This window comes from Myotis yumanensis, unplaced genomic scaffold (assembly GCF_028538775.1).
Source record: "Myotis yumanensis isolate MYYU_CA2020_CCGP unplaced genomic scaffold, mMyoYum1.0.hap1 SCAF_9, whole genome shotgun sequence".
NCBI lineage: Eukaryota > Metazoa > Chordata > Mammalia > Chiroptera > Vespertilionidae > Myotis > Myotis yumanensis.
In genome coordinates, this window is record NW_027223760.1 from 51128088 (window position 1) to 51150645 (window position 22558).

The 22558-nt window shown below is 38.2% G+C and overlaps 1 protein-coding gene across 12 annotated transcripts in view; it reads left to right on the forward strand.

Annotated features, from left to right (window-relative positions):
* UMAD1 (UBAP1-MVB12-associated (UMA) domain containing 1) overlaps window positions 1-22558 on the forward strand; it is a 177170-nt gene that overhangs the window by 119141 nt on the left and 35471 nt on the right. For all 12 annotated transcript variants that reach the window (XM_070424324.1, XM_070424336.1, XM_070424327.1 and 9 more), the window contains one exon: window positions 3248-3315. In XM_070424324.1, coding sequence (XP_070280425.1) covers window positions 3248-3315 — 68 coding nt within the window. The remainder of the gene's footprint in view (window positions 1-3247; window positions 3316-22558) is intronic.

A 22558-nucleotide genomic window follows, 5' to 3' on the forward strand; every position in this document is an offset into this window, starting at 1 on the left:
GGAATAGAGAGAAGGGTCTAGGGGCCCAGGGCGTTGGACCAGCCCAGGATCCTGTCTTCAGAGAGCAGGAGCCCTAGCTCTTCTCCTCACACCCTGCTCCCTAACTCAGAGAGGTGCTTCTCCACCTCAGCCCATCCCTCAGAACCTTCCACAGACTCCCCAGAGATGGCGACACCGGGTTCTGGTCCTACCGAGACTGCCTTCTACCTGGGAGATCTGGGCATTTGACGGAGTGCTCTGGCCCTGAGGGCTCACTCACCTGTAATCTGGGGGCTTGAGGTGGGGAGAATGTTTTCCTGAATCAGAGCAAGAATTCAATGTGGTGGGATACAGAAGGCTTTATGAAATTCGAAGTACTGTGAGATGGTGGTGGGTTTTGTTCTTTTTAAGCAGCTGATTTGCCAATGAAAATTTTGAATCTATCCAGCATATAAATTAGAGCTAACTGATGTTTGAAAACTAAAGTACCTTATTTCACATTTGTCACAACCATCTTTCTTTTATAAAAGTGCCTAACTTTCATGTGGGTTATAAAAAATGGACAAAATAACTGAATTTTTACCATGACAGAATAATTCGTCAGTGGGAGGAATAAAACTTTAAAACTTTATTTCTTTGTGACTTTTCTGCTGTTTGTGTAGTTTTCCTTTTGTGCCTCTGTTTATAGAGACTCTTGCAAAAGGCATTTTTCCTTGTAATCAGTTATTGTTCTGTCTGAGTCATCGCCAGACATGGCATTTCAGTCAATAGTGATTCTAGAGTCGCTTCCAGGCAGATGTGCTGTGTGATGCTGGGAACACTGGTGATAGCCGTTCTGGCTATTCAGGCTGTAGGAGAACCAGGGAAAGTCTTGTATAGATACACACCTTGAAATCAGAAAGTGGCAAAGGAAGCACATTGAATGCTTTTAGCCAAATGATTTTAGCCCAATAAAGTGTTCGTGTGGCTGTGGGATGGAGTAGTAATCATTTTGAAAGGTAAAAAAAAATAAAAATCGTTCTTGAGGTTTTTTTAACCTAAAAGGCAACAAAGCTTTCATTTCCGGTGATTTGTATTTTCCTAGCATCATGCATGGGCGTTATGAGACACACCCTGACCTCATTGTACATTACCTTGGCTATTCATGCTGCATGCTCTCCGCCCATAGCCAAGCAAACTGAACTCCTTGTTCATTGGTATTGCTGCCTGGGATCTGCTTATCCCTAACTTCCAGAGAGAAGCGGGTTTCTGAAAATAAGTCTCTTCTTTATAAGCAAATCAATGGTTTAAACACTTAAAAATCAAAATAGTTTAGTGATATCCTAGGTCCCCAAAGTAGGTTGATTTAATTTTCAATTAAAACTAACTATTATCTTTTTCATATAAATATGCATTAAATTGATTGGGGTGACATTGGTCAACATGAACATGTAGGTTTCAGGTGTGGGTTTCTATGTTACAAGATCTGTATATTGTACCGTGTGCCCATAACCCAAAGTCAGATCTTCTCCTGTCACCTCATATTAGGACCCCCTTCTCCCCACCTACTTCCCTCTGGCAGTTAGCATACTGCTGTCTGTGTTCTCGAGTTTCAGTTTTGTATCCACCATATGAGTGAAATCATATAGTTCTTAGCTTTTTCTGATTGATTTCACTTAGCATAATGTTCTCAAGGTCCCTCCATATTGCTGCAAATTCTTAACTGTATTATCTTATAGATGTAACCCAAAATTTCCTAATGCTTTTGTTTTAATATGATTTTTTTTAAAAAAATCATTAACTGTTTTTAAAATCTAATAAGTTATGCCACAATTATGGATCACTGGTAATAATACATTATCATGGTATTTCATAAATTTGCCTTTTAGGTTTCACAAATATGTTTTAGAAGAAAGAGACTAACTGGATGCTGAAATACAGTTTTTATTACTTTGTCACAGTTTTATAGACTAGAAACCATAAAGAGAAGTTCACTAATTCAGCTAGTGTTTATTAAACACCTATTATGTGCTCTGTCCTGGCCAGCTATTTACGTTACATATAGCTGAGAACAAAGCTTTTAGGCTGGAGTATGTATTAATGTGCTTGGATTTTAAACACTTTGGGGAGTTCCTTTATCCTAAAATAACTGTCTTAAGTAAATAAACTACCCATTTAATTATTGCTTCATGATTTTAGAATTTAACAGAATTTTATTTAATCCTTTAGAATTTACACAAGGTTCTTTCTTCCTTGGTAAACTAAACTTTTGTATTTCATAGGGAAAAGCACCTCAGCCTTTCTTACTTTCATACTTTATCTCCAATCAAGACCTGTGACCTTCCTTCTATTAACAAATTCCTAACCTTTAGTATCAGCCAAGTCATCTTCTATGAATTTTGTAATTAACCTGTTATGTCCCATAACAGGTTATGGGACATAACCTGTTATGTCCCATAAAATTAAGCTGGCTTAATTTTATGGGACAAGCAATTTACAAATGACTAAGTTAACCCCTCATTATGCTTGCAAGAAATAGGCTAATTGTTTCTTTACTTGCCCTGTGTTAATCACGGATCATTAGTGATAATAAATAAAAATCGGCCATTAACAAAACAGATTATGCTCATACTTACCTATGTTTGTGTTTGTCCTGTGTCCTTGGAGCCAGCCTAGTCACCAACTTCATTTAGTAGCATAACTCACCCAAGCACAGCCTTAGGAGTCAAAGTATAACTGAAGGCCAGTTTATGGATTTGCTCGTTATTCTTTCCTGCTGTAAAGATTGTTCAAGATTTGGTTAATTATTACATGCAAATATATATTTCTACTTAGAGGCAAATCCACAGATATACAAAACCTTATAAAGCATAAACCTTATAAAAAACTAATTTGGAGGACAGTTATATTATAAAAACTTTTAATTTGAAAATAATCTGTCTTATCTTTAAATTATAAACTTTCCTAGTTTATTTGAAATATGACTTGATTTTCAAAATGTGAATTCACTTCATTTGTCCAGTGTAAACCTTCATATAACAGGATATATTTCTGATTTATATTGTATGTATGCGTGTGTATTTATGTATGTGTGTGTATATTTGATATCTGAGACCTCAATAAAATTACTATTCTTAAAAATTCACTTATTTACTTTTAACAAAGGAAATAGTAGTTGATTCCATAATGTGAAACATATAATATCAAAAGATATTTCAAAGAAATAGAAGACAATTTGGCCTCAATGAGATGATAAAGTTTTCTATTTTGTTTTTCTTTTGCTTCTTAGGAGAGACAGAAAATGAGCAGAGAATGGCAGCAAGAGGTACAACTTCAGAAGTAGAAGGCAACCAACCGGTAAGTGAAACTCCCTATGAGTCCTTTTGGGGCGAATCTGAACGAGTCACGGTGACTATATATTTCTCTGAGGATGAACAATCACTTCTACTCTTGCTATGCAGACTGGTGTCTAGGTACCAAGAAACAAGTCATCTGCTCTAAGTCAGGGATGACAATAAAGCATGTCTTCCCAAGCGCTAAGCTTTCCTTGTGTTGGAAATAGAAACTTCCTGCTGAAAAAAGAGAAATAGCGCACTCAGGTTAAAACATTTGAACTATTTTTAACTGAGTGGTTATTTTCTAATACATTTGAATAAATAGACAATGTGTGAACCTATAGGGGAAGGTTTGAAAATAACCTATTGGGAACTATATTACATTACCATTTCCAGCATCAAAATGCAGTCCTTGACGTTGTTCTGTAGAAAGACTAGGGTATTTGTTCTTTTCCACATGAAAAAGCTATTTGCTCCTTGAGAGTTCTTGAAAATGTCATCAGGACACTTTGGTGTACTATGCAAAAATGTACTAATTTTATTTAATCACCGAAATAATGTTTAAGACTTAGGGGGAATGTTAATTTTTAGGGCGGAAGGGATATCCATGAGTTTTGAAACTTTCTACATGGTGACATACCTCTACTTACATTCTACTGTAGTGCATAAGGGTATTGCTGTATACAGTGGAGTGGGGTCAGGGGCCTGGACTGTTTGCTTCATCTCCATATCCCCAAAGCCTAGCACAGAGTAGACAAGATTTGTTGAACGAATGCATGAATGAATACAATCATGAATTGTAAGTAGCCAGTAATATGTGTTTTAAGAAGAGATATTTTTATTTTTTTATATGCAGATTTTCCATAATGAATGAATGTTTTATAATCAAGAAGAACTTATTTAAAGAGAGATGTAGGGAGGAAATTTATGCAGAGGAAGAAAAGTGTCGTCTTTCCCATAAAACTGCATTAGTTTTTCATTCATGCGTACAACAAATATTTATTAAGCACTGACTGTCCTCAAGGCACCGTATAAGGAGCATACAGTGGTGAAAAAAACACAGATACAAGGACAAAGAAATACGTTCCATCTATACATTGAAGTAGCTTGATCTCTTTCATGTATTCAAACATTTTGTGATTGCTGACCATAAGTAGCATCTTTGATGGGAAATAAAGGTTGGTGTATTTGAACTTTGGGAAAGAACCACCAGAATGGTTTAGAAATCATCCATAATTATTGAGTTTAATTGCTTAGTTATGGGATTCACTGGGAATGTCTGAAGTACTTGGTTATCTTTCAAAGTTGATTCATTGATGGAAAGAATTCCAAGGTTAATAACTCTTAAGGGAAGAAACTTTTGAGATTATGATCCTCCCATGCTCATTATTGTGCTGTTTTCTAGTCTATTATACAACCAGTTCTTAAAGAGTGGGTTTGTATACTCATGCTGTAAGAGATATTTCAGAAGTGCCTTTTATTTGAGTGGTGGCTGGACATTCAGAGGGTAGTGTTTGCTATCAGAGAGCTTACTTATGTAGCAAAAAGTAATGGGGAGACTGCAAATGAGACCACAGGGGTAAATCCAGTACAAGAGGCTAATAATAAAGTCCTTTAGAGTCTGTGTGTGATTTGCCACAGAAAAGCCAAATAATCATTTACCTCAACCTTCAGTGTCTAAAATGGAATTCATTCCTCTCCTTTAAAGACCCCAAAACAAAACATTGCTGCATGTTCCCCACCGTCACCCCATCCCACAGTCTCCCTTGATCAGTCAAGGTAAATCTTATCCAGTCTCATGGTGTAATATCTATGTAGCCCTGGCCTGTTTTTTTCATTGGTTAGAGCACCAGCCATGGACTGAAGGTTTGCAGATTCCATTCTGGTCAAGGGCACATACCTTGGTTGCAGGCTAGATCCCCAGCTCCTGTTGAGGCACATGCTGGAGGCAACCAATGGATGTGTCTCTCTCACATCTATGTTTTTTTCTTTCTATCTCTCCCCCTCCCTTCCACTCTCTCTATAAATCAATGGGAAATATCCTTGGATGAGGATTAACAATGAAAAATAAATTAAATAAAATAAAATCATTTTTAGTTAGAGGCTGATGACTGCCAAAGTCTATCTGCACCTAGACCTATCTCCTGAACTCTACACTATGTCCAACTGCCTACTTACCGTTTCCCTTACAAGTTTCTAGACCATTCAGCCTTTACTTGACCAGAGAAGAAGGGTTGATTCTTGGCCCTGCCACCCTGAGCTTCTGTCTGCTTAACTTCCCACTAACTCTGCTGAATATCACCATCCTCCCCATAGTGGGTTAGAATCCAAACCCCTGAGGTTCCTGTCTTTCCCTCACACTCCACAGCCAGTCCATCAGGAAGCCTGTCACCTTGCCCTCTATGCCCAGAATCTGACATCTGACCCCTTCTCAACATGGTACTGTTAGAACCAAGTCTAACCCTCCACTTTCTCCAGGACTCTCTGCCTTCATTCTTCCCCCTTAAGTCCATTCTCCACACAACAGACAGAAATATAAACCAGATCACATCCTTCCTGCTGGCTGAGCTGCTGACTGTGGCTGCACGGAGTTCCGTGTGCGCTGCAGTCTCATTTTCCTCTGCACCCTGCAAGCCCCACCCCATCCCCAGCTGCCTTTCTGTCCCTTGACCACCTAAGCTCTTTCCCACCCCAGCCTCTGCATTTGCTCTCCCTTCTTTATCACAGCTTCGCTAGGCTGCCTCCTTACCCAGGTCTTCGTTCAGGTGTCACTTTTCATGACTGTCTCAGCTAACGTGCTCTTCGCCCATCACTCTCACATAACCCTCTTTTCTCCAGCCTGTTTATCACCGTCTCAGATTATTCATTTGTTTACTGTCCACCTCCCCTGAATACAATGAAAACAGACCTCGTGTGCCATAAACAGTGTCTGTCCATAGAAGGTGCACAATAAATACACGTTAACTGGCAATCTATATTTTATTCAATGTCATCATCTGTCTGCCAAGTTCAAGGCCTAAAATGACCATTTTGACTCATCAAATCTATCATCAAGTCCTGTTGATGCTATCTCTCAAATATCTTCCAAATCTGCTTCCTCATACTCCGGCTAGGTCCTCATCTGTTTGCCAAACTGTTGTTAGACAAGCAGTTTCGTACCCAAACCTAGCAAGTTGTGTTACTTCTGACCCCCCAAATGTATTGAAATCTGCAGAATAAAGCTTAACCCTAAAACCCTATTCACATGGCACCTCCTTTGTGAGCTCTTTTCCCTGCTCCCTCAGCCAGAGATGACTACAAGGCCCTGCTACCGCTCGTGCTGTCTGGAAGGTGGAGAGTACACCTTCATTAGCTCATAGCCTCAGCCACGAAGGAACTGTTCGCCTGTGGTGTGACACAGTCCCTGCCAATGATTTCTGGGTGGATAAATGAACAAATAAGTGGCCCCCTGCAAGTGCTGTCTTATGAGCAGATCTCTTCCTTAAATTCTGTTTCCACCTTCTATTTTAAACACACCATTGTTTTTTCCTCTCTGTAAACAATAATTATATTTCTTAGGCGTTACCCATTTAAAAAATCTGTTGATTTACACTATTTTGGGCACTCTTACAACACCAGCAAGGAAAAGTGTAATGATTTCAGTTAGTTTTTTTTTTTAAAAGATATACATCTGATTAAGAAGTGATTCTTGTACCTAGCAGGAAAGATTCTCATTGTTTTAATTTTTAATGGCTATACAAGAAATGTTGAAATATTATTTAGTATGAGAACATATGTGGTAAATTAGTATGGATTCTGTAAGGCTTAAAACTAACACTCTTAGTTGTTAAAATAGAACTCATTTTTTCTAAGGACCCTTTGAAGGTGGCTTTTAGTTTAACAAAATAAGGTTTTTGGAGAATTCAGATACACATGTAGATTGCTTACTGTTTTCAGGGAATTGTTAGACATGGGATGGAGAGGACATAGAGATATATAAGGCTCTGTGACTCCCACTTATGGAAGCAGACATTTTCTATCTCTTCATGGATAATTAGAAAACTCTACAAGTCACTATAATATAAAGTGGAATAAAATAACTGATATTTCAAAGGAGGAAGAAATATCATTACTGAGAGTGAAGAAAGGCTTCGAGCATGATGTATTTTGAATCATGAAAATTTTTTATTATTTATAATCAATTTTTATATTACTAAGATAGATTTTTGTGAAATAAAATTCTTCATTAAGAACATTTGAAAAACACAGACGCAAATCATGGTATGAAACTTCCTTTTCGATGACAGATAATAAAGGGTTAAAGAAATATAATGTGTCTGTGCTACACTGTAGTTTTTTTTTAATGGAAGTTAAAATATTTTGTTAAGTAGTCTGTGATATTTTCCCTTACACTTTGCAGCCCAGGTATACTTCAAAACTGTGTTCCCTCTCCAAGTACAGCGCTCTCATCGACATCATGGAAATTCTAACATCTAGGTGGAATATAATTTGAAAAAAGGCGATCTAGTCTAGGCATCAAATACTTTAATTTTTACAGAGTTGAATTATGAGATATTTTAATACCTTTACACAAAAGACTATGAAAAGCAGCATATTTATTTGCATTGGGTTCTGAGTGGGACTTTTTACTTTGTGAAACTAAAAATAATGCAGCTTTCATTCCAGAAGATTATTTCTCAGTTTGTCTCTTCTTCACTCCCCCTTGCAGTTTTTCTCAATGATGACTTAAATTAGTTACTACTGTTTTTGCTTTTGTGTTCCCTATATATGATCCCAAAGTATTACCATCTAAAATAGGATAACGTAGGGAAACACTGAACGAATTTAGTCATCACATATAGTTTCTCTCAAATTGTGCTTTCGTCTGCATTTTAAGAGCCATTGGTAATTTTGAACAGAATTCACCATATTTTGGGTGTATAGCCAGTGTAAGCTCCTGCAATCCTGTGTTTGGGCTTACTAAAATTAGTCATTAGACTCTAGTACTAGTACTTGGAGGAAAAAAGTTATAATTTGGGACTAATTATGCAATTGGAGGACGAGCCACCTCGTTCTGTTTTTGTTTGTTTTTTCTTATTGCCTTTCTGGGTGAATGTTGGGAGTGAGTTGTGATGGCACTGTAGCTACTTAGTGCCTCTGCTAGTCTGGGCGCCTGTGACGTGGGGCTCCAGGGGGACAAACCCACACATTCACGGGAGGTCCGCTTTCAGTCTGTGCCATTGTGACTCATCTCCTCAGGGAATAAACATTACAAGTAAGCAAGTCATTAGTCATTCTTTTCTCATCTAAAGTGTGTTTTATATTGTGAATACGAGAACCATATTAGCTACTAATTTACTAGTGGACCTGTTCATGTTTGGTTTTGTAGGCATAGTTTGAGAGCTACGAATTTGTAAATTTCAGGTTTTTAATATAATTATATCCAATATTGATGACTACTATTTTAACATATACTTTTACTTATTTTTTATTTTTTCCCTTTTAATTGGATTTATTGGTGTGACACTGGTTAACAAAATTATATAGGTTTGAGGTGCACAGCTCTATAAAACATGTTAACACATACTTTTAGATTGTATTTGTTGAACTTAAATTTCTTTTACTTGCACTACTAAAATTATTTCTTAATTTGCACTTATTTTTAGTCTCCAAGACTGAGAAATATGTTTATTTATTTAGTTCTCTGGCCTAAAATAGCAAAATACAAAAACAAGCCAATAAAAATCTCCCCACAAAACCACAATTCCATTTGTATATTTGTCTTGAGTGACAACTAATTCACATATGCATATGGAGCCATGTATAAAATAATAACTAACAGATGGTAGAGCTGCAAAGTAGGATTTATAAAGATTATTATCAGCTGGTGGTATTGAGATCCTCTTGTGGTTATACTGACAGAAGACACAAAAATTACTTATAAGAATAAACTGTGACACTAATATCCCCCCAACTTCTGTTAACCAAAGTAGTTTATTGCATATTTAATATAATTTCTTAATGAAGACCTAAAACAGTCTTACAGCCAATATGTACTAGGAAATTTAATAGACAGCAGTTATAAAAAACGGTAGTTAAGGTAGTAGCAACAACAGCAAAATATTTGCTAAAATTAAGTGCATAATATTAGAATCCCTGGAAAATTAAATAAGCGTTTTGGGTACTTGTTTATTGTCATTTCAACCACACTTCTCAATGTAGTACATAGTATTTGATATGTTTTATTTGTGTATTTGTGAATAGTTCAGTTACATGTGGAATTCATAGTTCAGTAATTTAGGGAAAAGTTGATTTAGAAAAAAAGGTATGGAATGTACATATTAGTGAAACATTCATTTTTCCTCTAATGTGTTTTCATACTTCTTTTATGTCTTTTAACAGAGCCTTCAGACCCTAGAGGGCCTAATTTCCTTGTTGCTTTTATTTCAGATAGTCATTCAAATGCATGAAAATATCCATGAGCTTTGTGAGTGCCAGATGATGTAGACTTTGGTTGCCACTCCTTTAAAAGGGTAGTAAGATTCTCTCAGTTAAAACTGAGTTCTGTGTGGAAAAGAATTGGGGTTGCATATAGGTAAAGAGATTGGGGGGAGTGATTTTCAAGAATAGTATTAATAGCAAACATTCATCTACTGGATGCTAGGATTTTGATTTTAAGAATTTTTCAGTATAACATGGTATATAAGTTTATGAAATTAAAGTTTAGGGCCTATAATGATGATTATGAAACTGATTATTCTCATAATATATCATAGTCCAAATACAAGTATAATGGGTATTGATATTGAAGGCAATTTAAAATAGTACAACCCCTTTTGGAAAGCATTTTGGCAGTAAGTATCAAGAACCATAAAGATGTTAATATACTTTGACAGTAATTCCATTTTTAGGATTCTGTTCTGAGAAAATAATCTTTTAAATCCACAAGAAGTTATATGTGCAGAAAGATCACGATCCACTCAATGGAATATTTTTCACTTTCATAAGTGAGTTATTTTTTTCAATAAAATGTAGACTCTTGGTTTCATAATTTTAATTAAAAATATAAGGTACACAATTACATATACAGTATAATTGCTACTATGTGAAAACTGCAGAAAAAGATGGTGTAATACATGAAAACATTAAGCGTAGTTGCCTTTGGGATGATAGATAGGTAAGTTAAATCATTCTTTCCAATGTTCTGATTTCCAATTAGTCTATAATGAGTGTATCCTATATTTTAAATGACAGTGAGGTTGGTGTGAGGAAGCAACATATTCACTCAAGGGAAGTTTTGCTTAATAGAAGAACTATTTTATAAGGCACTAATACAGTGGAGTAATCTATTGAAGATGATCTTTAGTAGATATGTTGGTACTTTCCTGCCTTGGTTCATTTAGGCTTCAAATTCCTTAATTAGTTGATCATAGAGCATCATATCTGATCACAATTTGTCAAAATATCTGCTCTCTCACCCAGGGGACTTTTCAGCAAGAAGAAGGGTAAAGTGATTTGGAGGTTATTTTTCACCTCCCATTGGAAGTCACATGGCCCAAACTTTTCTCTTGATCAACCTGACTGTCAATGTCATTATATCAGTTAGTCGTATTCCCCTCTACCCCCGCCCCCAGAAAAGGTGTGGGCTACTGGTTTGAACATGTATTTGTCTAAAAATCTTGCTTTTTCCTTTATATCTATGATGCTGAGACTCTGTTTGAAGATATTAATTTCTCCCATTATAATAGTTTATGAGAATATAATTTTGTCAGATGATTGTGAGGTTCTTTGTTTTTCTTAATATAATACCCTTTCAAATTGCTGATTTACTGGAAGGTGAAGTTGGATTATTATCCTTCTTATGTTAATTAAATGGTAAGTTTGAATTTTTGATGTGTTTATCACCCGATGCATGATACCTTTTGGGAAGAAGATTTCGTAAAGTGCCTTTCTCCCAACTTTATTTTCATCTGAATTACTAGGCCAGATGATGTAGTAGAGAGTATATTTTTGCTGGATTCCTCTGCTCACCAAGTGTCTGATCTAGACCAAGTTGCTAAGCTTCTCTTCAACTTCAATTCTTAGTCGGTGAAGTAGGTTGGTTAGATGCAGTGGCTGAGACCTTTTCCTCCCAGGAGTCCTGGCTCCTTAATTCTTTGAACAGTGATTTGGGATTTTGCCACCAAATGCCAACCTTCATACTACTGCTTTGATGGGCTATAACGGAAAAAGCAGGGAGGGGGACCTGCTACATAATGCAGATTTGGGGCATTGATTAATGGACCTTTCATGCTTGTTAGGGAGGACTTGTCTAGTGGTCCCTATAGGTGAAGTGTCAGCCTGCCAAAACCACTCCCGAGATCTTTGCTCTTGCTTACAAAGTCTGTCTTTGGAAATGATAAATTTGGCCACTGTAAATCTATAAATTCTTGACTTTTATATTTGACAATCAGATTAGCATAGGTTGTTGTTGACTGCTTAAAACATTGGCAAGATGAATTAACTTGAGGGAAGCTTATTGGAGTTTGTTAATATCTTTTCTGTAACTTCACATTTGTATGATTTTGTTACCACTACATCGTTGTCCTAATTTCAGTTTTGCTGGAAAAAAGTATATAATTGAAAGGTCATAATTCTGGTATTTTTCTGGCTTCCATTGGGGTTAACTAGCACAGTGAAACATAATGTTCATTCATTCCAGCCTGTGAGGCCAAAATATGTGAGGTGTATGAGAGCTGCCCCTGTTCCCATCCAAAATGCACATATGGTGTGGGTAAGCCAGTAATGTGAGTTTTACGCAATGTTTCTTGCTCGTGTACACAGTCTGTTGCTCAGCACCAATTATTTCTTGCCAGAAACCTGCTAACCTGCTGCTCCGTAGCTCTGCTTGATGAGGCTAGGTAGCGTAAAGTCACCACGATGATATTTATTTAACTTTAGCAATCTGAGTTTGTTGAAGTTATATCACTTTCACCGCCTACCTCATCTGTTGATTCATTGCAATTGATTGCAATTAGAATCAGAACTGGAACCTTGTTACTCCTTCATGGAGCTACATCAGACCTAATGTGTGTGTTTATTCTATATGTTTAGGAGGAACCGTAATGTGGAAATACTAGCTTCTTGCTTCACAAATTTAGTTTTCTAGCTCCAGTTTAGAAGCCATTATTTGAAAAACCATATGGAATATTCTGTTTATGTTTTGGTAGTCATTTCCTTGTCATATTTCCAGCTTTCACTTTTGTCATTTTAAAAACCACAAACCCAGCAGGGTGAGAGGTCCATGTTGGGAGAACAACTGTTCCCTATTTCCCACAGCCATCTTTTTCTAATCCCCTGTTTTTTAATTAGTAGCAAATGGTCCTTATTTTTTCCTCCTTTGGATCATGTTACCAGCCCTAACTTCTTGCGACTATAGAGTTTAAAATTAAAGCACAATCACGTTTATGTTGTCTTCACACAACCAGATATTCTTTTCGAAGGATAAATTTCATCCGACTCTATGCAGTGCAAAAGCAGCGTGCAGTTGGGTTTGGACTGAGAGGCATTTGCTGAATATTCCACTTTGTACCTTACTGAGGACCCTTTTTGTGAATATGCTCAATGGAGTACACCAGTGTGAATACACAGAAAAAAAATTATACTTCAGTTAAGCTCAGTTGAATTGACATAGATTTTACATTTCTTTCCAGAGCTAGCAGGCCCCATTCCTCCTGCTAGCTCTGTTTTTTGTTCGCTTTTTTATGGACTTCTGTGTTCTTCTTACCCTGTTCAATAATTGGCATTAATTTCCACCCATTCAAGGACTGTTTAATATCCACTTTGGGGATGTCATATTCTTAGAAACATGCCTTTTCCACGTTGCCTTTTAAATTAGTTAAGAACTCATTATGGGTGTGAATTCATAAATTTTGTCTAACAGCAGTTATATAGTAGAACATGTATGTACTAGAACTTCCTAATGTAAAAGCTAAAAGCCATGGTCTTTATTAAGTAATAGCACCCCACGTTTCCCCTGCCTTTTTATGCCACTTGGAGAAAGAGAAAAGACGGGCATATACTATACCTAAGAGCGCAGTGTAGTGGACTGAAGTACCATTTACATAATGACAAAAAGCCCCTGCAGACGTCTCAGAATCTCTGAACTGCAAAGAGTCAGTAAACTGTTGCATAAGCCCAGTTAAGTTGGTTTCAGTTGGAGAATAATTGAAGGACATTCTGTGTTTGTTCATCTCAGTATTCTGGGATTTATTACTGGATGAAGCCAGCCCAGCAGAAAGCTGTATCTCTCGATCTCATTGTCTTCCTCCTGCACAGATTGCCTTCCCTGAACTGTTTTCAGCTTGATTGAGTAACGCTGTGAGAAACTATTGTGTGGAATACACTGTGACATTTATTATGAATTTTTACCAAGACATCGTCTACTCCATTACATAGTTTCTCCTGTGTGAAGTCCTAGTTAGGTCTTCTGATTTCCTGTTGCCTTTATACTCACAGAAAATATTTTTGTCTCTACTGAAGTGATAATATTCTTTTTCTTATGGCCATTGTGAATTTCTATCAAATCATTTTTTCAATTTTCCTCTGGCAGGAGGATGCTCAGACCTAAATTTTACTAAATAATTACTAAATTAGCTCTATTTTAGTAATTATTTGGACCCTATAAACTATGTATCTGCATACTTTATTTTCCTCTTATCATGTACCATTCCCATTTTATTGCAAAAAGACATGCATTTTTCCCCATATTTTTCCTGACATGACTTTTAAATTTATTGTGAATTGTCTTGTTAGCTGCTTCATATTCACTGTGTAGAGGAAAGGGATTCACTGTGTAGAGGAAAGAGTTAAAATGTTTACATAAATAGTTATGTAGTACTTATATAAAATAAGTCTATACTTAAAATGTGCTTTTTAATTTAAGGGATAAATAAGTTTTTTCCCCTCTTCCTTTAAAAAAGTCACCTTTGATAAAATTATACATAAGTTTTTAATTGTGAGAATATGTGACCTTGGGCACCTTACCCCACTTCTTTCTCCCGTGCCTCGGGCTCACACACTGACCTCCCATCTAGTGTGCCTTCTTCAGGGTCCTTGTTGACTGGAGGGCAGGGTGGAAGGGGCTTCCTTTCCAAACCCTTGCCCTGCCCAGCTGCTGTCAGGCAGCGAGCAGCACCTCAGGTGTCTGTACCTCACACCACCAGCCACATCAATCACTTCAAGGGCTCCTCCTACACCACTTCTCATTTTAATGCTCTCGATATACTTTTTAGAGGGTTTACCTGTTGGGTCTTAGATATCAGTGTGGAGGGCCTAAGTTAGAGAGACATGGTCCTGGGAGTAGTGAGTCCTCACACGAGTGGATTCACAGAACCCTGCAGTAGCATGGATGGCGGCCAGAACGTGAACTTGGTCAGCAGACAGACTCAGGGCTCGGATCTTGGCTTTGCCAGGTACCTTTGGTGCCTTTGATAAAGTTCTCAGCCTCTTCAGGTCTTTTTGGGGAATGGTACTAACCTGTAAGAGTTAAATGAGCCAATATGTAATATTTATGTCAATATACCTAATAGTGCCTGACATATACTGGACAGTCAATAAGTGTTAGTGTGTGTTTTTTAAATTGGAAGGAAATTATGATTGATGGCTTGGAAGTCATGCCAAAGTACAGTTGAAGGGATTAAATTAGTTAGGAATTATGCTCAGAGGAGAGTTACTGAGACCTGTCAGGCAGAGGGTTCAATTTAGGGCTTTCTTTTTCCCAGGTACTGAGAGAGAAGGAAAGAAAATTTTTTTTCTTTTAAATGTTGTATATTCAGATTTGAGGATTAAATACTGGCACCTCTCTGTCACTTATTTTCTACTAATGATCATTCCTGCTCAGCTCTTTAAAATGGTTTGTTGGGTTTCACTTTAGCATGCAAGCCCTTAAGCTGTCTTTTGTCGTGTCATTAAGGGCCAAAGAGCTTATTAGCTGGAATTTAGTGTGTTTTTGGTACTAATTTGTTTTTAGTTATTCTCTTCTTGATTTTTTGGAACTCTTTTCATGAGGAAACTTATGATTCTTACCAATTGCTCATAAACCAGTTTGGATTTAAGAATTAGATAATTTACTACTTTGGAACACTATTACTCAAATAGCAAGTGGTAAAGATGTGAATATTGCGCTGAATCTTGTGTGAAGTGGCTGATAACTAAATCCTCAGAGGAAAACTAAGACTCCTGAAATTTGAGATAGGATCAGCAGTGTGCCCAGGGAAGACAAGTAGTTTAGTATGTAAATACTTGTTATTAATAAAAGTTAAGCATGACCTTCTTAGGATCCAAGCCCTGTTTTCAGTGGTATAGCTCTTCTTGTGTTTTTACTGTGTTCATTAACACACAAGGAACAAGTAACCTCCATAGTGGCTTGGGATTTGTCTCGCAGGAAAATGTTAGGTAGTAGTTAAGAACAAGGGGTTTTTAGTTTGTGAAATTCTAATTGTACTGTCTAACATGTACCTCTTGAACACTTGATATGTCACCCGTCTGAATTCAGATGTGTGGGTTTCAAAGACTTGGTATTTACAAAAATTATGAAGTATCTCAATACTTTTTGTTGGTTACATGTCACCATGAAAATATTCTGGATAGACTACATTAATAAAAAGAATATAAAATTAATTTCACCTATTTTGTTTCACTTTCTTACGATAGCTACCAGAAAATTTAAAATCACATGTGTGGTTCACCTTATATTTTTATTGAACAATGCCGATCTAATAGGTTAAAAAACATGCACCTCAGTATGCAAACTTTAGTTTTTAACAGCATATTTGAACAGTCAGTCCTTTTGGAGGTCTGGGAAGCCCAGTTCGAGGCTCCCTTCAAGGGCTACAGGCGGAGGGGCTGTTCTTTGGATTCGCCAACCCTGATTCAGTGGCTGATAATCCTGGGAGGGAAAATGCTGCTTTGTGCTTGTGCCGCCCAAGTGATGGAGCCGCACCTACTGCTTCTCTCATTTCCACCTCTTCCCCGGTGGCTCTTACATGGTTAACAATCAGTTGATACTTATAGTAGCATAAATCTAAATAATTCAGGTTTTCAAAGACTCAATTCATGTTTCCATCTACCATAAATTACGGTGTGTTATAAATTATCATGGCCTTTCTTATTGACAACCCTTGAATAATATTTTGTCACTATATTACAGATAATATTCATAACCAAAAATGAGTTTTTGATTTTGTTCTTTTATACAAAACCTGCCGAATCAGAATCTACATGTTGGAGCTAGGAAGCAAGTATTTATTCATAATCAGCCTCTCTTTCCCAGGGAGGTTTAAGTATTTTTTTGTGAAAATAAATCATATAAAATATATGTGTACTTTATTTTAAATTCTTTAATGTTTGAACTGTTCGACACCAACCTACAGGGTCTGAAAGCACTAAAATAAGTAGAAGGAAGTCACATTATGTTAGGCAGAGAGCGGCAGTTGAATAGACTTAGATAATAATAAAACCTGTAAAGGTCATTTTGTGAAGATAAATGTAATACTTGAATTAGTCATTTACTTTCTCTGAAAAAGTGATAAGTTAATCTTGTTCCAAAAAACCCCCCCAAAAATAAAAAACCCTCCCAGACTGGTGGTTTTCTTTTTAAAGCCTTTCATCTTAGGCAATCTTTTGTATATCATGCAAAGGACCATACAATTAGCATGAAATGAGAGCGCTTTTAAATTTGATGAATAAGGGCTCTCTTTTCTCCAGCTGATATGCATGCAAGGTGGAGGTCTGGATCTCGCCAGCAGACAGGGCATTTGCTATCTACCCTAGAAATAGCTCCCTGTTTATATCTGCGCCTTGACGAGGAGAGAGGTCTGGAAGTAATAAAAGTGAGCTGAAAGTGCATACAAAATAGGTGCAATGCCGTAGTGTGTGTAAATGCTGCAGGTTTGGCCAGTGGTCTTTTCACCTTTGCCCTGGATTCCAAACATGGCCCTCTGTTTCCGGCAGTTCATTGAGGACATTTTAGTAAGAGCTCCATGAACATGAAAAAAATTTTTGGGGCGGGAGAGCTTGTCTTCTCTGTCATTTATCATGAAACTATGCTTTCACATTTTATTTTTCTAAACGCTATCCCTTTAGAAAAGGTCGTGTTGTTTTATGTTTTTGTTGGTTGGTTTGTTTTGCCTCTACAGTGGGGCCTTGACTTACGAGTTTAATTCGTTCCGTGACGGAGCTTGTAACTCAAATTACTCGTATGTCAAATCAAAAAGTGAACGAGTGAGACACTGATGTGGTGTTCACGGTGACGTTCGCTGCGCCAACTAGCAGTGGGGTATCTGAAGCTGGCTCGTAACCCGAATTTTAGCTCGCAACTCAAAGCAAAAAATCGGCCGAGAGATGGCTCCTATCTCGAAAAACTCGTTAGTCGGGACACTCGTAAGTCAAGGCCCCACTGTACATTCTTGTGGGCTATGTGTTTTTTAGAAATACTTGTCTTTGAGTTTATAGTACTTAATTGTCAATGAACATTTTTACTCTTTCTGATAGTAGTAATAATATCCTGTCTTATTAATTAGGAGTGCTACCTCACCCCTGTTTTAAACAGGGCACAGTTTAGCCCTCGCCTGTTTGGCTCAGTGGATATAGCATCAGCCCTGGGACGGAAGGGTCTTGGGTTTGATTCCGGTCAAGGCATGTATCTCAGTTTCAGGCTTTTTCCCTGGCTCCAGTGTGGGAGGCAACCAGTCGATGTGTCTTTCTCTTTCTCTCCCCCTCCTTCCACTCTCTCTAAGAAAAAAACAAAATAAAATACAAATCAATGGAAAAATATCCACGGGTGATGATTAACACAAAAATAAAAATAATCAGGGGACAGTTTTTAAAAGATGAGATTCCTAATATTGTTGGGAATGTTTTTATAATTTACTGGTCACATATGCTCACATTTTCATACTATTATGCTTCATAATTCCTTCATTTCTAGCTAAAACATTTCCTATTACATACAAGAAATCAAAATTCCATAAATAAGATAAATAGGTGATTAATTAAGCCAACTTTTTCCCCTTAGGAGTACCACTATAACTAGGTCTACCAGATTTAGCAAAAAAAAAAAAAAAAAAATACTGGATGCCCAGTTAAAATTGAACTTCAAATAAACAGCAGATAATTTTTTAGTGTAAGTTTGTCCCACGTAATATCTGGGTCATATTTAGACTTAAAAATAATCTATATTGGATCTAGCAAACATGACCATAAATCCGCTCTCTTATGAGCTTAAAGAACTCCCGAGTCAGGTAAATTCTATGGTTGGCCCTCCTGCACTTGCTGTTTGCTGGTCCTCCTACCCCAGCCCAGCATCAGAGATATTGTGACACAGGTGCAATTACTTGAAGCTCAAGTGCTTCAAGTATGTGTCCTCATTTACCCCCATATTTCGGGGGAGACGGGAAGAGGCACACTATTCTCATCTCACCTACTTCTCTTTTAAAAAAAGAAAATGCTCTCTCATAAAGCAGCAATAATGATTCTGGAAGCTACGAGGACACCTGTGGCAGAGTTGGGATTCTGTTTCTCGCCCACCTCTACTTTTGGTTCATTTAGTATCAGATCTCTAGCAGCATAATTACAGATTAAAGATCTTTTAAAAAGGGAAGTCAGAGAGAAGGTGCACTACTTGCGTGCTTTGTAATTGTGGGGGGCAGGTAGCTGAAAGTGACTTCCCTAATGAACACTTCTCTCCAGGTGTAAGATTGTCATTTCCCTTCCCTCTCTCGGCCAGGTCGCTGCCTGTTGTGATATTGGCTGGCCCAGCAGTTGCCTGTGATGCTATCTTTGGGCCCTGTAGCTGCATGTCAGGAGATAGAGGCTCTTAAGGGAATATGTATTGTTTTTTAGTGTATTTATTGGGGTTACATCCTATATAATAAAAGCCTAATATGCTAAGTGTCTGGTCATCTGGTCTTCTGTTCAACCAATCAAAGTGTAATATGCTAATGGTATGCTAAGGCCGCTCAACCGCTCACTATGATGTGCACTGACCACCAGGGGGCAGACACTGTGACCGATAGGTTAGCTTGCTGCTGGGGTCCAGCCGATGGGGACTGAGTGAGATGGGCTGGACATGCCCTGGAGCCCTCCTGTGGTCCCTCACGGCTGGCCAATCTCCCACGTCCCTCCCAGCCCCAACCATGCACCATTGGGGTCCCTCAGCCTGGCCTGTGCCCTCTCCCAATCTGGGACCCCTCAGGGGATGTTGGAAAGCCGGTTTCGCCTGATCCCACAGGCCAGGCCAAGGGACCCCACTGGTGCACGAATTCACCATACTGGTAATCACCATACTGGTGTATGTCATTTTGTTTTGTTTTGTTTAATCCCTTCACCTTTTTCACCCAGCTCTCCTTACCCCTCCCTTCTGACAACTATGAGTCTGTTTCTATTTTGTTTGTTAGTTTATTCCATTCATTAGACTTTACACATAAGCAAAATCACATGGCACCTCTCCCCCCGACTGGTCCACCCCATCCAGCACAGTCCTCTCCAGGTCCATCCATGCTGCCATCAAAGGCAAGGTCTCCCTCCTGTCCGCAGCCCAGCCACATTCCATTGTGTGGGTTACAACATGGCTGCTGTATCTCCAACCTCAGGAGAAGACTTTAAATAACTTTTCTAAATGCTCTATCCAGCCTTCACTTACATCTCATCGGCTACCTCTAGCAACAAGGATGGCTGGGAAATGCTCTCAGGGAGGCTCTTGGCCACACACACAACTATAACTAAGGGACAAGGGAAAAGCCCAGTGATGTGCAATGTGAAATCTTACAACAGTTCAAGTTAGGGCAAATAATCTGTTCTCTTTTTGCACTTATAATTCAAATAAAAAAATATTTAGAACTAAAAGTTAATTTACATTTGTTAACATTACAATAGGATTTCCTTTAAGATGCAGTTATTTTAATGAGATATAAGGTCTTATAAGACTATTCAAAAAATATTTATAGCATTCCCACTGTTTCCATAATGATGTACTCGGTGCCAAAGAGATGAATGAATTCTTTTTACCCTCAAGTGTTTCATCAGTCTAGTAGTTCAGGACAAAAAGACACATGAAAACTCAGGTCGATGCTTTGCTCTCACATGAATGTTTCTCTCTCTCCCTCTCCCTTCTCTCTCTCAAATCAATGAAAACATTTGTTAAGTGGTAGAACAAGAGTTCCTTTGCCATTTACCACTGCCATCTTTTTTGGGGGAAAACCTATAAAAACCTGTTATCAAGTTCATAATATTTTCACTGAATTCTTCCTTTGAGTTTCCAGCTCAGTGTTTTAGGAACCAAAGCGGTTTTTGATAGTTGCTGGTTGGTTAATTAAAGATAAATGAGGTTAGAAGCCTGGTTCCCAGATCTCTGGTGTTCTGGATCTGACATGAAGTAATAACAAACATTATTTATTTCTTTTCTCCTATGCTTAGGTACTATGCTGAGGGCAGTGTATGCACATATATCATTCAGCTTTTCCCACTCAGAAACATGAAATGACTTCTCCAGGTCACTTAGCTAACATGTGGCTCAAACCTGACTTCAGATGTACTGGACTCAATCAGACACTTAACTGCCAAGTCACTGAGTCAGAATCGGGGCCACAGCTCTGCCTAGGGCTTCCCAGAGCCCCTGGTTCTGAGCTCACAGCAGTTAGGTCTACCCCCAGGGACCCCTCCCGCTGACCTCTGTGTGTACACACACAGGCTCACACGTGCAAGGCTGAGGGCTTGCCACTAAGGTTTTGATCGAGGAAGGAAAGGATATAGCCCCTGACCTGTCTTGCCCTCCACCCTGCCTTCAGCCCATGAAGCCTCCCTGAACCCTCGCCTCCCAGGGCTCCTCCTCCTGCTCCGCCCTTGCACAATCAGTGGTACCGACCCTCACTCTGCAGGCATCACGACCAGCCTAGAGGGAATTGTGACTAGAAGTCAATTGGTCCGGATCATCTGGGAGCTGAATATCAAATCTAAAAGCGTGACCTCTACTTTGCATGTGTTAGGAGGTCACTGACAATATTTTTTAATTAGGATAGATAAAAATCAGTGGTTTTCCTTCAAAACACAGAGGTGGACCACTATTGTAAAGGGTAACATTCTAATTGTATTATATTGACCATACAGTCATGCCACTTTCTACGGAGACCTAAGAGCATGGCAGTGTCTCCCAAACATTTTCCTGTTCTATCTATAGCAGTTTTTAGCACCAGCACTAATGAGGACTTGGCTTTGGTGGAGCAGCGAGCAGTTTTTCATAGCAACACATTGGGTGATAAGAGTAAATTATTTGGGATATACAGTTTTCCTGATGACATTTTAAAATTGTCATTTAATGAACAGCAGAAATTCCCTACACACCTGTGTTTAACAGTCAGCTACTAACAGCAATCACTGTCCACAGTTTTGGGGAACAGGTGATGTCTATTTGACTTTAATTTTTAAATGTGTTCATTCAGCAAGTAGTTTTTAAGCATTTACTTTTGATCATAGTTTTGCATTATCCCCGGCCATGTGGGAGGAGGATTCGAAGACACTTAGAGAGTGCAAATCATATCCATCTCTGGAAACAAAATTAAAGCTCCCTTTCTTTTTTATAAATGTAAATAAGGAGAAGAGGAAAATGCTGAAACCTGAGCTAGAAACATAACCAGTCTCATACCATGGTTGACAGCACATTCCATTTTTATTTTAAAGATTTTTAAGAACAATATTGCATACTTTTCACTGGTGGAAAATAGTACAACACACAGGTATATGTTAATTTTATTGACATTGGCCCTAATAAAACGGTAGAAAAACATGCCGTATCCACCCTCTGAGTATCCACGGTCAGGTAGATTTAGGGGCTCCAGTCATGCTTGACTCATCTTTTCCTGACATTTAATTATTCACCGAGTCCTGTCAGAATCTCTTGTTTGTCCTTTCCTTTACCTCTGCTATGGCAGGGCCAGCGATGAGCCCTTATCATCCCTCATCTGATTTATGACAGAGCTTCCGGAGATCTTTCTTCCTCCTGACTTTTGCCTTCCTGGTCCATTCTTTACATGGTGTCAAGGGTTTATACTTAGAAGAAAAAAAAAGGGAAGAAAAAGTTGTATTCCCACTTTCCCCTTCCCCCTCAAACATCTAGTGTTACCTGTACTTTAGCATGGCATTTGCCAGTGGGGCTGGAGTTCTTGCCAGGCCCGTCTAGGACTGCATTCCAGCTTGTACTCGGGGCTCGAATCTACCTCCACTTCCCAAACCTGCCTCCTGTATTGAGTGTG